Genomic DNA, 17,735 nt, shown 5'->3' on the forward strand with positions numbered 1-17,735 from the left:
TTGTTTTAGTTTTTTTTGGAATTTTTTTTTTTTTTTAAATTCAAAACGTTTTAATATTTTTAAAACGTTTTTTGGTTTTTAAAAACATTTTTCAAGTTTCCAGTAATGAAATATATATAATAAAACGTTTTTTGATTTTTTAAAAAACGTTTTTAACAACATTTTCTATATTTATAATTTTTTTATAATTTTGTATACATATATATATATATATATATATAAATCATGTATAATAAAAATTTAAAATTTTTTATAATTTTTTATAAGTTTCCACTAATAAACTATGTATAATAAAACGTTTTTAAAAAAAAATTTATAAATATTTAACAACATTTTTCTACATTTACAAATTTTTTATAATTGTGTATACATATATATATATATATATATATATATATAAATCATGTATAATAAAAAATTTTAAATTTTTTATTATTTTTTATAAGTTTCTAGTAATAAACTATGTATAATAAAAGGTTTAATAGTTTTTTTAAAACGTTTATAAAACCTTTTGTAAATATATAAATGAAAACATTAAAAATAGAAATGATTTGAAAATATTTTTGATGTATTAATTTTTTTTTAGGGCCGAGGATGAACCCCGCCCCGCAGCCCGTCTTCGACGTAGTTCGGTGAGCAGTTCCCGTGCATCGGGATCGTCTCATGACTCGGTTCCCGCATATATTCCCGCTCCAGCTCCCGCTGCCCCTCGCGCTGCTGCTCAACAGGATCCGGGGGTCATGCCAGTTCAACTATTGGTTCAACAACCAGGTCGAGAGCATCTCCCGGTTCTCCAACCCAACCCACGACGAGGACATAGCACTTGGTTAGTATTTTTTTTATTTGTACCATTATGTTTTTTTCCTTTAATTAACTTGCTAACTTGTATTTTTTTTAAAGGTTCACCAAGTCGAAAAATGGCATTAGCCGGAGCATCAACCAGATGATGTACTCCATGCTCCGTTTTGGATATCCAAAGTGGAGTGTGATCCCTTCCGACGAACGAGAGTTGTGGTTTCGTCAGTTTGCGGTATAGTAACTCTTCATTTTTTTAAAGTTTTTACATTTTTTTAAATATATTTACTTATTAAATTATGTTTGTTTTGTAGCAAGAGTTCAACTGGCACTCCGATCTTACGGAAACAGTCCGTAAGAAATTCAACGAAAAGGCCATGGACTCTTATACGAAGCAGATAAACGCGTGGAAGACAGTTTGGCAGAAGAACAAGAGGCCACGGTTCATCAACGGGACGGTGTGGGAGCAGTTGATAGCTCATTGGGAGAAGGAAGAAACTGCAGAGACGTCTTCTAGGAACTCCAAGAACCGGAAGAGCGATCGTGGCGGGAAAGGTATGTATGTGCACAACCTCGGCGCTTGCTCTATGTCTACTAAGGAGGATGAACTTGTAAGTTTTTTATTATTATTTATCTTTATATTTTTTAAATAAATATTTTATATATTCCTTGGCTAATAATGGCGGTTTTTTTAGATCGAAGCAAATGACGGTAATCCCGTTGATCGTCTCCAACTCATTAAGGTGGCTCACACTAACAAGACGACGGGTCAAATTCAGGACCCCGTGATCAAAGGTGTCGTTGATTTGGTGGAAGCTGAAATAGTATCTCAATCTCAGCCTCTCTCTGATGACGGCGATTCTACGGGAGCTTCAACCAACTTGTCTCTATTGCAAATAAATGAGATGGTTGAAAAGGTAATTTTTTTTATTAATATATTTTTTTTATAATGTCGATTACTAACTTGTCCCTATTTACTAACTTTAAATATTTTTGTAGGCGGTTCCTAAAAGGAAAGGAGGCCGTTTAGTTGGGTTGGCCCGCCGTGCTTCTTCGTATCCGACATCTTCTTCGCAAGCTCCGTATGCCGATCCCATGATTCTCGAGCAGCTACATGACAAAGATGAATGGATTGTGGCATTGGAGGAGCAGAACACCACTATCCTTTCTGAGAATGCCACTATCCGTTCGGAGAATGCCACTATCCTTGCTGAGTTGGCATCCCAGAAGAAGTTCAACACCGAGATAATGCAGAAGCTAGATCGTTTGATGTCTTCGAGTTCATCTTAGTTTTTTCGGCTTTTAAAAACTTTCTGAATGTTTTTTTTTTCTATTTCGGTTTGTATGAATTTTAAACTTTCTGAATGTTTTTTTTCTATTTCGGTTTGTATGAATTTAAATTCTATAATATTATTAGTTTTAAATTTCTGATTTTTTTAATTTATTAATTAATTTTTAATATAAAAAAATATATAAAAATGCAAAATTAATTCGTTTTTAAAATTGGTATATTCCGACGAACTCTGAGCGTCGGAATATACCGACGGACAACGGTTCCTCGGAATATACCGACGAACCAACATCCGTCGGAATTTACCGACGAACCAATATCCGTCGGAATATACCGACGAACAAATATCCGTCGGTATATTCCGACGAACCAATGTCCGTCGGTATATTTCGACGAACGTCGGAATTGTCCGAGGAACGTTCTTCGTCGGTACATAGTTTTTCCGATGAACAAGGTTCTCGTGTGTCCGCATCGTAATATCGTCGGAAGTTCGTCAGAATGACGTTTCTCGGTATTCGTCAGAAAGTCGTCGGAAGTTCTGACGAAATTCCGACGAATTTTTTTTTTCCGACAAAACGATACCGACGGACAGGTTCGTCAGAAATTCGTCGGAATCGGTCTATTCCGACGAATTTCTGACGATTTCGGCCATCAGAATCCCATGTTTTCTTGTAGTGTATGCCCTTCTGTGAAAGTCTTAATTTATACAAAAATATTTTGATGCAGTGAGTTTGCATGATGATGTGTTTTTTTCATGAAATTTTGAATGATGAGTTATTTTGAGATAGTTAGGCATTTTTGTTGCATGTTGAGTAGTATTAATGATTATCTCTCTTAATAGTTCTAATGTTGCATTTTAAAAAGGTATATTTTGGAATTTTTACACAAATAAAAAAAACATTTTAGAATTTTGATCATAAAAGTATTATTTTGTGATTAACTATATTATAATATTTTACCAATTAAAAATTAAGAAACATAATTAACCTTTTTTAATTTACAATTTACTATTATTATCTAATAAAGAATGTATTGAAAATGTAATATGTATTTTTGAAACAATCTTTTTATAAAACATGGATCATATCAAAACGGAGTGAGTAGATCATATTGGCATAATTGATGAATTTTTTTTTATTTTTTTTATTTCTTTGATTGATAATTTTGTTTTTATATGGTTTAGGTGGCATTGATATCCTCAAGACTGATATTTTGTGTCATTGTGATAAACTTAAGGTAATAGACTAATATTCTACAAGGATATTTTGATATTATGTTGTGATAAAAACCTATTTTCTGGTGAAACTTTTATATATACGATATATGAGTTTTGTATGAACGAGGTGTCATGTGAATTTTTATTTGGGTGTTAGTTGTTTTTCATTTATTCTAGCCTAAAGTGTTTTACCAGAAAATACAATCTTCTCCAGTTAGTTCTTATAACAATGACAATGCTCAAGGAATTAGCATGTGTGGCTGTGGAGAAATCATCGTTGGTTCAAACTGTTCATAACACTCAGGATGTGGCAATTGCATTTCATGTATATCAATCTAGAATATGATGGAGTTGACATTTCATTTTATTCGAGGGATCAAAACATGAGACGTTTGGATAAAAAATTGTTAAAATTTGTGGAAGACTTTACTTTGTCTACTTCGAGCAAAAGACATCTGACTTTTTTCTAATATTTCATATTTTTAGCAATTTTTACAAAAATATGGTACAAAAACACAAATTAAGGCATAATCTTGAAAGCGTCTCACTATAATAAAACATGCCTAAAGTAACGAAAATTTATGTCAATTGTAGCTATCGTAAATTAAGTATGAAAAAAAAAAGCTCTAACTTCTCTCTAAGTCTCGAATAATCTGAAACAGCTTTCGGTGACCGGTAGCTTTATGCCGTCGGTCATCAACCGTTTTGTTTTTTGTTTTCTGTAAAATAATTCGATCTTATGATCGGTTCTCCTTTCGCTCGGCAAATTTTCTTTCGCGTTGGCGACTTTTGTAGTGATGAAATAAAGTTTCAGTCTTTACGAGTATTAACTCGTTTGAGATTGAATCAAGTCCGATCGTTTTTGATCGGTTTTAATGGTTCTTCACCGGAGCTTGTTTGAATCCCGTCAAGCTTTGAGTCTCTTCTCATCTTCTTCTCAGATAAGCATGTATTTCTCTCTTACAGGAATCAACCTTTTCTCTCTTACAGGAATCAACCTTTTCTCTCCTGTGTAAGGAGCCGCTAGATCGGTTATGAAGAAGAGTATTGTAAGAATCAACCTTTTCTCTCCTGTGTAAGGAGCCGCTAGATCGGTTATGAAGAAGAGTATCCTGAACAAAGAGGAAGAAGTGATGTTGGATCCAATTTGGTGGCTTTATGGAGATTTAGTAGAGTTGGCACTTTCACGGTGGTCCGACAAAAAATCTTTCATTAAGTCAATCCAATCAATCCCAGATTAATCATCTGCAGATGGGAGATATTCTGATTATAAGCAACGGTTTGGTGGTGAAGAAGCCTGAGATCGGGTCAATCATAAGGAGGCATGTTGATTGAACGGCGGAGGTAGACGGTGAGGTCTGATGGATGTCGTTCCAGAGCTTTCTCCAAGATGCATGTCTCATACACGTGGCAACAGAGGATGAAACGGTGAAAGAAACATGACTTAATTGCTTCCTCACGAAAATTCTAGTTTAAGGTTTTCGTTTGGGCTTTGACCCATTGTTGTAATATGTATTAATATGTATTGGCCCAATCTCTATTATGAAAAGCTAATAAAAAGCTTGTTGACAAAAAAAAAAAATGAAATAACTAGAAAGTTACAACAAAAAAAACGATTGTAAGTTTACGAGGAAAGGTATTCGTCGTAAATCACATGTAAGTTTACGATAAAATGACGACTTTGAAATAGTTGTCAAACAAATAATTTATGACGAAATGTTTTACAATTCACTAAAAAAAAAAATGAACGGGTAAAAAAAATATTGTAGGTTGAAACGTGTTTTTAGTGTACTATATCTAACATATTTTGTCGTAAATTAATTTTTATATGGATTAAAAAAACTTGTAAAACAACTTTGTTATTAATTGTTATATTCCTATCTACCAAGGACAACATTTTCGTATATATATATGACATTTCTATTAATAATAAAACATACAAACAAGAAAAAAATAACTCACAAAACAAAAAAAACAGAAAATGTTCTTTGATGACAATATTTACGAGTTATAAAGTTGAATGTATATACACAAAGATATGACGGGAAAGAGACAAATGAATTTCCTGAAGGTCTAGAGATATTCATGTACCAGAATGGTAATACACTGATCACCCAAGAAACTGATAAGATCTTTTGTCCTTGTCGGAGGTGCAAAAATACAAAAATTACCTATGATGAAATTGTATTGAACCATTTAGTAAATAGAATATTTACACCACATTACTACATTTTATTTAAACATGGAAAGATTTATGTTTGGAATGAAGATATTAATAGTATTAGATATAGCAACACAATATGCTATGATCACTCTCATTACAATCATTGTCCACACATCACGTTCTGTATATTGTCTTTCCATATTTGTACATCTCTGTAACTATATATGTACTCTCATATCATACTCAATAAACACACAATTCCATATCTTAACATGGTATCAGAGCAATGATCTCAATGACCTAAAATTCTCTTCTCTCTTTTCTTTCTCTTCTTCTACGCCGCTCTTCTTCTTTATCATTTATCATTCTCAAACTCCTTTTGCTTATCTCTCTTGTGCTAATCAATCATGTCGAATGAAAGCACACATTGGGCCTCCTCAGTCGAGACCACCACGGTCTTTAATGCAAGTGATCCCGCCACTACTCTTTTGTCAGTCAATATGGCTAACATTACCAAGCTCACCAACAACAACTACATCATGTGGAGTCGCCAGATCAAAGCCCTTCTTGAAGGACATGAGCTTCATGGCTTCATTGACAAAACCGCAACAGTTCCTGAAGCTACGATTGTTGTTGATGGTCAAACCATACCGAATCCTGACTTTCCCCCATGGAGACGTCAAGATCGACTCCTCTACAGTGCACTCATTGGCGCGATCACTCTTCCTCTCCAATCGGTAGTTACTAGTGCTACTACGACGTGTGAAGTATGGGATCTCCTTACCATGACATTTGGTACTCCATCTCGTGGACATATTCAACAGCTGTGTTATCAACTCCGAACGTGTGTTAAAGGCACCAAAACGATCGGTGAGTACCTTCGCCTCATCAAATCCAAGGCTGATGATCTCGCTCTACTTGGTAAGCCTATGGATCCGGAAGATCTCACTGAGCAAATCCTCGCTGGACTACCTGAGGAATACAAACCTGTCGTTGATGCCATTAACGGTAGAGATACAATGATTTCTTTCTCTGAGCTACATGAGAAACTTCTCAACCGCGAGGCAATGGTCGTCTGCAATGACACTACTCCATCTACCCTTGCTCCAGTCACTGCAAATGCCACTGGATATCGTCCAAAACATAATGGACAGAACAATTGGCGTCCTCAACAAAACCGCAACAACAACAACTCTGGTTACTACCAGAACAACAGTCATCGTCCATCTAAGCAATACATGGGACGTTGCTAGGCGTGTGGAGTTCAAGGTCACAGCGCCAAGTACTGTCCTCAATACCGTATTGTTCCTGGCTCCTCTGCTCAGACATGGACACCTCCTTCATCGAACCAGAACCAGAACTGGCGTTCTCCATCACCACAACCATGGCATCCAACAGCCAATGCAGCTATGGTCATGGGTGACTCAGCTACTTGGTTACTGGACTCTGGAGCTTCACACCACATGACCTCGGATCTTGGTAATCTGTCGCTCCATGCACCATACAATGGCGGTGATGATGTGATACTTGGTGATGGCTCAGGTCTACAGATATCACACACTGGTTCTTTCTCATTACCCTCATACACACAACATTTCTTTCTTAATAATGTTCTATATGTTCCATCACTTGACAAGAATCTGATCTCGGTTTTTCAACTATGTTCAACTAACAATGCCTCGGTTACATTTACACCAACTTTCTTCCAGGTAAGGGATTTGATCACGGGGGCACTTCGTCTGGAAGGGAAGCCTAAGGATGGTACTTATGAGTGGCCACGATCTCCTTCTACTAAACCACAATCTCTTGCTTTTGCTTCGGTTATTAAGACATCTTTCTCTGATTGGCATTCCCGTTTGGGACATCCAGCTTTACCTATTCTTAAAACTATGATTTCTAAGTTTAATTTACCATTATCTTCTAGTGTTCTGCTTGCTAAGCCTTGTAGTGCTTGCTTGATTAATAAAATGCATAAGCTTCCTTTTGGTCCAACAACTCTTGTCTCTTCTTGTGCTCTTGATATAGTTTTCTCTGATGTCTGGACCTCACCTTTAATGTCAGTAGATGGTTTCAAATACTATGTGATTTTTGTAGATCATTTCACTAGATATACATGGTTTTATCCATTAAAAAAAAGTCTCAAGTTCTTGAAACTTTTACCAAGTTTAAAGCTTTGGTTGAAAATTGATTTCAATCCAAACTTAAAACTCTCTATACTGATAATGGTGGAGAATATATTGCTCTAGCTGGTTTCTTATCAACTCATGGTATTTCTCATTTTACTTCTCCGCCACATACACCTGAGCACAATGGTATAGCTGAGCGTCGTCATAGACACATTGTTGAAACCAGCTTAACCCTCTTGTCGCAAGCCTCTATGCCTAAGTCATATTGGACTTATGCTATGGCTACTGCTATATATTTAATGAATCGCATGCCAACATCTAACTTATCTATGAAATCTCCATTTGAATGTCTCTTTGCTACCATTCCTAATTATTCAAAGCTTAGGGTGTTTGGTTGTTTATGCTTTCCATGGTTAAAACCTTATGCTTCAAATAAGTTAGATAACCGATCAACTCCTTGCACATTCCTAGGATCTTCTACAGCTCAAAGTGCTTATTTTTGCCTAGATAGAACCACTACACGTATCTATACATCACGTCATGTTACTTTTCATGAATATGTGTTTCCTTTTGCTTTGCCTAATGATCTCACTCCTATCTTTGATGATGATATATCAGAAGTTCCTCGTGCAGATAACTCCTCTGTTTCCAAGATAAACATATCTTCACCAAGCTCATCTACCTCTCCAACACCAATACCGGTTCCTGCTGCAACTCCAATACCGGTCCCTGCTGCAACACAACTGCCAGTTCCTACTGCAACACCAACTGTGGCTCCTTCGATACCGGCTCATGATGTATCACCACCTGAGACTTCAGTCACAGAAGCTACAACTTCTACAGTTCCTACCAGGGTGTCTCAAAGAGCTAGAAAATCTGTTCAGAAGCTGAACCTTCATACCACAATCACTCCACTTACTGGAACCATACCAACATCCGTCAAAGAGGCTTTGAAAGACCCGCGGTGGCGTTGAGCAATGTATGAAGAACTTGATGCGCAACTAAAGAATCACACATGGGATGTTGTTGATTCTTCTGGACACTTCAATGTTGTAGGCTGTAAGTGGGTCTTCACCATAAAAAGGAACGCTGATGGATCTATTGATAGGTTCAAAGCTCGCCTTGTTGCCAAAAGATTCAACCAACGCCCTGGTGTAGACTACACAGAGACTTCTAGTCCTGTAGTGAAACCGGCAACGATCATACTGGTTCTCAGCACTTCTGTATCCAAGCGATGGCCAATACAACAATTCGATGTTAATCATACTTTTCTTCAGGGGACACTGGATGATGAAGTCTACATGATGCAACCTCCAGGATTTCTAGACAAGGACAATCTTCATGGTGTTTGTAAGCTTCGGAAGGCTGTCTATGGTTTGAAACAGGCTCCTAGAGCTTGGTATAATGAACTCAATTCATTCCTCATTCACTGCGGTTTCAAGAACTCTCAAGCGGATGCAAGCCTGTTCATCTACAACAACAATGGCACTCTCCTATACATGCTTGTATACGTCGATGACATCATTCTTACCAGGAACAACAATGATCAACTAACGATCTTTATTGATCAACTCTCAACTCGTTTTTCTTTAAAAGATTTGGGCAATCTTTCATACTTTCTTGGCATGGAAGCTGTCCGCACCTCTAAAGGTCTCTTACTAATACAGTCTCGTTACATTGCAGATTTATTGGAGAAGACAAAGATGGCTGGCTCCAAGCCCGTCGCTACCCCAATGTGTCTTAGCAGTCACTTAACTCTCAATGGTGGCTCACCGATGACAGAACCATCTCAATACCGTATGGTTATGGGAAGCTATCGATATCTTTCTCTTACTTGTCCCGACATCTCCTTTGCTGTCAACAAACTATCTCAATTCATGCACCAGCCCACAGAAGAACATTGGCAAGCGGTTTAAAGACTTCTTAGATATTTGAGTGGGACACAAGCCAAAGGCATGTACTACTCTGCGACGAACACTCTCTCGATTCATGCTTATACTGATGCTGACTGGGCTGGGAACAAGGATGATTACACATCAACAGGTGCCTACATAGTCTACTACGGACGTCATCCAATTGCCTAGTCGTTTAAGAAGCAAACGAGAGTAGCGCGGTCCTCTACTGAAGCTGAGTACCGGTCCTTAGCATCTACAACAGCTGAGCTATGTTGGACTCTCTCTCTCTCTCTGATGTCTGAACTCGGTCTTAAGACGACACAAACATCAGCCATTTACTGTGACAACATCGGGGCGACATATCTAGCTACTAATCCTGTTTTTCACTCCAGGATGAAGCATCTTGCTTTGGATTATCACTTTGTTCGACATCAGGTTCAGACCGGCCAGCTTCGGGTATCTCATGTCTCATCGGCTGATCAGTTAGCGGATGCAATAACCAAGCCCCTTCCCCGCCATCGGTTTGAAACTCTAAATGTCAAGATTGGCCTAGCTGAAGGTAGTCCATCTTGAGGGGGCATATTAGATATAGCAACACAATATGCTATGATCACTCTCATTAAAATCATTGTCCACACATCACATTCTGTATATTGTCTTTCCATATATGTACATCTCTGTAACTATATATGTACTCTCATATCATACTCAATAAACACACAATTCCATATCTTAACAAATAGTATTATCAATTTTTGAGATGTTGGTAATTGTGAAGAACCGAATCATTTGCATAATGAAAATAGTTACCATCAGAAAGAGCAAATGGTAGATCATGATATGGTTATAAATCCAATTTTAGAAACTAAACAATAGATGATGAAGTTGGTAGCAGTGTCGGCCTTTGGTAGAAGCAAAGGAAGCATGTGCTTCTAGCCTCTTTTTTCCGGCCACAAATTAGTAAGTATTCATTGGTTTAGCTGCAATCAATAATCTTAGCTATGTCAAACAATTTTGGGTCGATTCTCTCAGATGCCATTTCAAATTATTTATTTTTTGCTTTTTTTTTTCTTTCCAAAAAGTGGCCAATTTTTTCCTTTGTTTCTAGTCTTTTTATGACCGGCTATGGTTGGTAGTGTTGAAGAACCTAATTAACTTGGATTCAAAATTTTTTATGAAACGTTAGATGATGCAAATCAGCCAATCTACACTAGTTGCAGAGAATATGTCTCTCTAAATTGTCTCTTACTACTAGGATGAATATTAAAACTGATCATAGTGTACATGAGATTTGCTTTAATTGAGTTGTTTAAAGAGTATTTGTTAGAAGATAACTTGTTTACTGATTCTAATTATGAGATTCAAAAATTGGTTTATAGTCTTGGATTGCATTAAGAAAAGATATGTTTGCATTGACAATTGTATGATATACTGGAAAAACCACAAGGAAGTAGGCAGAATAAGGTACCATACCAAAAGATGTGGCACCTACCAGTTACATAAATGTTGAAAAGATTATATCAACCTGAAAGGACTGCTGGAGTGATGAGATGACATGCCGAAGATATTCAAACTGATAGAGATGTAACTCATCTATTAGATGCAAAAGCATGAAAACATTTCAGTACGACACACCCTGATTTTACTCAAAACATTCAATTTATTTATTTATTTTAGGCTATGAAAATATAGAGTTAGTCCACTCTGAAGGTCTGGGAGACAATATTTGTTGAGGACAGTCATTCTTACACCATACAACTATTCACCATAAATGATCATAGAAAGAAAAAAATTATCTTCTTGAATATATTAGTCTCTATTCTGAAACATCAAATCGGTCACTTGATGTTTTCTACAACCATTTCTACAAGAATTGAATGATTTATTGTCAACATGGATCCGCACATTTAATTGTTCAACGAAATGAATTTCTGATGCGAGTAATTCTTATGTGGACCATAATTGACTTTCTTGTTTACATGATGCTATATCGATGGACAACACATGTGAGATTATCTTGTTCGTATTTTTTGGAAGGATAAATGCGTTTCAACTGAAATATTGTAAGAAGACATAATGGTTTGATTGCCATTGTCGATTTTTTCTCTTTAACCATCTGTAGTGAAGAAACAAGATATTGTTTAGTTACAAATTAACTGTGCGAGACACTGCTCCTGCATATTTAAGTGGAGAACAAATCAAAGAGCAAATTGATTAATATGATGTCATGGGGGGGGGAGGGGGGGGGGGGGGGGGGGTAATTATCATGTTCATAAGAATATGCATAATGGTTATGAGAAGCATCACAATTTCATGTATTGTTTGTTTGATATAAGTTTTATCAAAAATATTTTAATATAAAGAAGAAATCATTTACTATTTTGATTTTTTTTTCTTTTTTTTAGACCATTTTTATTTCAATGGCTCAAAGACCAGTACAAACAATAGAAATATTATGGCAGAGACATTACAAGATATTAATATAAAGCATTGAAAGTGGAACAAACACGTGTTGACATGTGTGAGCTTTAATGGATAGCACTTAACCCCACACGTGTTGTTTTACATTGAACAGACAGGTACAACCGTCAATATGGCTTCTCCACCGTGACTCAAACAAGTTACTCCCAAATCTCTTATCTTCTCCGTCGCTATTCAAATCGTTTATACCATGGTGCCTTTCAACTCAGCCTCAGTTACTTGATTAGACTTACCTTGATTCACCGGTATTTTAAGCAAAAGACGCTTTAACCAAAATGGAAGATCATTTGTTGGACCGTAGAATGCCAACTCTTCTTAATCGATTTCACAGACAGCCGAAGCAATCCATCACACCTCATCTACTCCCAATCAGAGATGATATCCTCAACGCCATAACATGCTTACCAACAAGGAAGAATGATTCTCCTAGAGGAAGATAGTGAACGGCAAAACGAAGGAGCCTTCTCAAATTCTGACGGGATATTTATGTAAAACAGGTGAAAGACACAATATTCAATTTTATCAAGATAAGAGAAACAAAGATGAAGAAAAAATCAGCTATCCTGAAACTAGAGTTGATTAGAAAGATTGAAGATTTATTATCACAACAAAAGGAGGATCCATAGATCAAATATATACAATAAAAACAGAAGTCGGTGGTGACCGACGACAGAACCGCCAAAGACAAAACTTAGGCTGCAACTGGAATGCCAAATTTTGGAACGAAATTGTTTGAAATGTATGTTTCCATAGAATTCCAAAAAATATTTACCAGTTACATGGAAAATCTTTTAAAATCAATTATACATATTCCAAAAATGGAATAAAACTTAAAAACAAATCATTTGTAAAATCTCTTCCATTTGTTTCATATCAAAAAAAGGCTCGTGAATGTGTGGGATGATTGGAATTCTATTTCCAATAACAATTTCAATTTTTATTTCATTTTATTTATCATTCCAAATTTTCCTATTCCACATATAATATAATTATTCCTTTTATACCATGTATTACTATTAGGAATAACCAGTTACAGCGTTAGTTGGAAGGTTCTAGGTTTAGTGAGAAGTTAGATCAGTAGCAACATCTGCATAACACGTTTTGGTTGAGTTTATAAGTTTATTAGGTCTAGCATTTGGCCCATTTGTTTGTGTTATAGGAGTACAAACTTAGTGGGCTAATAGTATAACACAAAGGCCCACTTAAAAAGGTGAAATAATTAGAGATGGAAGTTACGGACACGTAACTTTACAGAACGAGGAGTCTTTATTAAACTTTATGGGGCCGAACATCTTTTGAGCAGAGAAAATGTTATAAATGCAACTTTTTCTCTTTATTTTTCTAATATTTGGTACACACCGTAACACGACTCTATGAAAATTCTCCCCAATTATAATTCTTCTTCATATATGTACATCATTTTTCTATAACCGGTTATGGCTTGACTACCTTAACAGATTAATTTGTCTGTCGTTCCTTTTCTGAAACAGAACATCATATTCATATATATCTGTACAACATCAACATGTATTCATTGATTACGACAAAACAACCACAACATACTCTAGCTTGATGTCGAAGACATGTATTCGAGATATTACTGCTCGTACAATACAAAAGATATCCTATAAACGGAAAAAGTTAAATAAAGATAATTTATTATTAATTAGGAAACTTTTTAAAACTCTTTTTTTAGCTTTATAGTACCACGTGAAGGAATCTAATGAGTAGACTAATGGCCCCTGCGTCCTTGTACGTAGCCTTAGCGAACTGTTTGAGTCAAAAGCGCGCCGCTTACAAAGCTGAGCGATGGCAGTTTCCGTAATGAAATGGATTAAACGAGGGTAAAATAGTAAATAAATCGACTCTTACTTCAGTTGCGAGGCGGAAACATGGCACAATTGGCAGACCACAGCAACCAAGTGGTTAGCTTCAGGTTTTATGTATTTGATAAAATAAAATAAAAAAAAAGCTCTAAAAAAGAAGTCAAGTGAGGGGAGATTTTAGGATGGCTACGGAGACACAAGCGACGTTGTCGATGGAGTCTTTACCTCTCGGTTTCAGATTCAGACCAACCGATGAAGAACTCATCAATCATTACCTAAGATTGAAAATCAACGGCCGTGATTTGGAGGTCAGAGTAATCCCTGAGATCGATGTTTGCAAGTGGGAGCCATGGGACTTGCCTGGTTAGCTTTACTCTCTTCTTCTGTTTTGATTGAGCTCTGGTTTCTTAGGGTTTTCTTGATTATAGGGCTTTCGGTGATAAAGACGGATGATCAAGAGTGGTTCTTCTTCTGCCCTCGTGACCGGAAGTATCCGAGTGGCCACCGTTCAAACAGAGCTACTGACATTGGATACTGGAAAGCTACTGGGAAAGATCGAACTATCAAGTCCAAGAAGATGATTATCGGTATGAAGAAGACTCTCGTCTTCTACCGTGGTCGAGCTCCTAGAGGGGAAAGAACCAACTGGATTATGCACGAGTATCGTGCCACTGACAAGGACCTTGACGGCACTGGACCTGGTCAGGTCTGTCGGTTTTCTTTTCTTTCTTTTTATGTTGCTCTGCTTCATGTCTGATAGTAGTGGAACTTACATGTTGATTTGGAACAGAGTCCGTATGTATTGTGTCGCTTGTTCCACAAGCCTAGTGATGTTGCAAACTGTGACGAAGTAGAGAATGTCAATGCCACTCCCACCACAACTAGATGCTCTCGTGAGGACAACTCTTCTGAGATGGTCCAGGAAACAGCTACTTCTCGTGTACATGCTCAAAACATATCAGATGACACCGAGAGGTGTCCGAGCGACAAGGGTAGTGATGTGAAGCCTGATGCTCCGGTGATTAAAACTGAGAATCATGGTGAAACTTCTCGAGCCAAAGACCGAGGCAAAAGCATAGTGGAGGTAAACAAGTAATTTTAAGCGTCTTGTATCAAAGTGTATTTTTTTTTTTGTCCTAATCTAGCTTATGATTTTCTTGTGTGTAGGAAAGTCCATTTGCACGGGACTTTTCAAGTCTTTATGGACCCAGCTTTGACCAAACATCATATACTCCGGTGCCTTCAAGCATCGGTTTTCCTGCGTCACATATGGATTCAATGTATTCTAGCGATTTTGGAAACTGTCATTATGGGCTGCATTTTCAGGACGGTGCCGCCATACAAGATGAGTCCCTAGCAGATGTCTTGGATGAAGTGTTTCATAACCATAACCAATCATCTACCGAACCAAAAGACTTTGCACTTCCCAAAATGATGCATTGGTCGTTTCCCAGAGACACCTTTGGTTTTGTCAACGGGAGTGCTGAAGCTTCTTTCCCACAGGTAATATTCGGATCTTTAAGCAGATGATGATCACTTTCTCTTGGAACTGACCGTAGTGTTTCTTCATGTACTACTACAGTTTGCTCCTGACGTTGGAGCTTCCAGATTAGCCAGCGATCACTACGTTGATAGCAAGGAGGCTGTAGAGATACAGTCTTCATCCGGTTCCTCTAGGACCGTGACGCCACTTCACAGCAACGTTTTAGGACAGCATCCTCCAGTTTCTTATGCAACCATGGATCCGTTTAACTCTAATGTCAACCAGCCTGAGCAGGAGCAACTCCCTGTTGACCGAAACATTATTCTCAGTGAGTTTAACGCTAGGGCTCGAGAGACTCAGACGGATCTTGACTTTGTTGTGAACCAAGGCACTGCTCCTAGAAGAATCCGGCTGCAAATCGAGCAGCCATTCACGCCAGTTAACAACGAGAAGGAGAGAGATGTTGATAACCATGAGGAAGAGGAAGTACAGTCTGCCATGACCATGGTAGGATTCGCACGTCCAGCAAATATAGAGCTACTACACTTTTGCCTCTCAATATGACGGTTGATGAAATGTGCAGATCGTAGAGGAGGATGAAAAATGCTTCCTTGACAAGGACAAGAGTAGAGCACAAGGGCATGCGAGTTTGTCGGAGGCAACTAATTTAAATACTCAGGGAACTGCTCATAGGAGAATCCGCTTGCAGACAAGAATACGGAAGCTTCCCATAATACCAAAAAACACAGGAAGGGACTCAAACCACAGTGAAGAAGTAGCAATGCATAGCAAGGTAATAAGTTCATTTTTGAATTACAGCAAACTTTGTAGAAAGCAAAGCATTATCATATTCAAATGAATAGAAAAAAAAAAAAAATCAGTAAGCTTATTGAAACAATGCGAGATGCAGGAAAAGGAAGATGTATCGGCTTCATCATCATCATCATGGCAGCAACATAAACTAATGAGGAAGAGGATGGTGAAGTGTAGCAGTATGGTGGTAATAATGGCGGTGATGGTACTTTTAGTAGGAATATGGAAAGAGTCAAGATATGCCAAATGTAGCTTCTTGTTTCATCAATTGGATTCCTTCAAAGGCATGTTTACTTGATGATATATATATAGCGCCATTCTCCACGTTCTTGTATAATTAATCACTTGTCTGTTCCTTTTTATTTTTGTTTTTGTAGTGTCGAGTGATAAAGCCAAATTCTCTAGAATCTTTAACAAGGTAGTTCCTCCTTTTTTTGCAGTTTAAACAATTTGCACTTGTATCCCCGACAGTTAACCAATGTCGTTTTATTAAATGTTAATTTTGCATACCATAATTGATACTAGCTTCAAATCAACTTCTTACACCTTGGAAACTCTTTAGTGAGACGGGCTGTGCCATGACTCTGGTGACTGAACACAGAGCTAAAAAGTTGAAGCATGACCCTAACACATCAATAAGTTTATTGTTTATTCTCCTTGGCGTAATCTAAGCATAGGTGTCTATAACTAAACCAGATATCTAAACTGAATCTAACCATTTTTAAAATAGAGCCCCAAAAATAGAGTCTAAAGGTTAGGGGAAACATTCCGACCCGGATTTTTTTTGGAAACCCGTAGTAAATTTCTAATTAATGATCCAATCAATTTTCGTAAAAGGAGACATAAGAAAACGGTGCAACATTATTAATAAATATTCAAGTTTAGGAATTAATCTTCATAAAAAATAGTTACTTAATTTACATTTTAGTTCATTATTTTCCTTAGACATTAAATACAAAATGTACAATATATAAATATAAATCACATATGTATGTATTTTTTTTTTTTTTGATCAAACATATATGTATGTATTAAGTGATTAACATATGCCACAATTGTAGTCTTGGCCTACAAGGTAAAACGTCCACCAGAAAAGTCATGAGTCTTTCTTGTTCACCGGAGGCAAGAACTGATGCAGCCAAACGTTCAAAATATATGAATTTTCAAAAACTATGAGAAGTGTAAATATTTTACAGCATTCTTAGAAACATGAACTTTATAGCTATGGAATAAATTAAAACCATGAAGTGAGAAAAAGAAAAGGGTAATTTCCTGGTCAAGAAACTCAAAATTCCATTCACCTTCTCCCAAGTCATTGATCTCGTTCCACCACCCGAGACCAACCAGTATACGGCCACTGACATTTTCAAGGTATCTCCAACCGTATTTTATTTTTCACTTTAAAATAAAGTTTAAAGTAAAAGTGTTCTAATAGTATACTCATTAGTCTACTTTATAATAAAGTAAAAAATTAATTTACTCAATATATAGAGTAATTTGTTTTTTTTGTCATCAATGTATTTTTCATTCTAAAATAAAATATCATTAGACCAACAACCAATTCTATTATACAGTTACTCTATTTTAGAAAAAATAAATAGAATAAACCATCAAAGATGATCTTTGACCACCTATAAGTCAAAGA

General features: G+C 36.7%; 1 protein-coding gene across 2 annotated transcripts; it reads left to right on the forward strand.

Annotated features, from left to right (window-relative positions):
• The first annotated feature begins 13,864 nt into the window (after positions 1-13,864).
• LOC111211459 (NAC domain-containing protein 14) lies at positions 13,865-16,602 on the forward strand. 2 transcript variants are annotated; one of them, XM_022712554.2, is made up of 8 exons: positions 13,865-14,157; positions 14,223-14,500; positions 14,585-14,878; positions 14,962-15,297; positions 15,377-15,784; positions 15,861-16,070; positions 16,188-16,374; positions 16,468-16,602. In XM_022712554.2, exons 1-8 carry the CDS (start codon positions 13,977-13,979, stop codon positions 16,533-16,535), a joined length of 1,962 nt encoding a protein of 653 aa, XP_022568275.1. In that variant the 5' UTR covers positions 13,865-13,976; the 3' UTR covers positions 16,536-16,602. The 2 variants fall into 2 exon arrangements, with proteins under 2 accessions (XP_022568275.1, XP_022568276.1); XM_022712555.2 differs by having other exon boundaries at positions 16,188-16,602.
• The last annotated feature ends 1,133 nt before the right edge of the window (positions 16,603-17,735 follow it).

This window comes from Brassica napus, chromosome C5, assembly GCF_020379485.1.
Source record: "Brassica napus cultivar Da-Ae chromosome C5, Da-Ae, whole genome shotgun sequence".
Classification (NCBI taxonomy): Eukaryota; Viridiplantae; Streptophyta; class Magnoliopsida; order Brassicales; family Brassicaceae; genus Brassica; species Brassica napus.

Excerpts from the sequence above, each read along its gene's own strand:
- LOC111211459 (XM_022712554.2), top strand. The coding sequence starts at position 13,977 with ATGGCTACGGAGACACAAGCGACGTTGTCGATGGAGTCTTTACCTCTC. Across the intron at positions 14,158-14,222 it reads GGAGCCATGGGACTTGCCTG|GGCTTTCGGTGATAAAGACG; the intron begins GTTAGCTTTACT and ends TCTTGATTATAG. Across the intron at positions 16,071-16,187 it reads AAGTAGCAATGCATAGCAAG|GAAAAGGAAGATGTATCGGC; the intron begins GTAATAAGTTCA and ends TGCGAGATGCAG.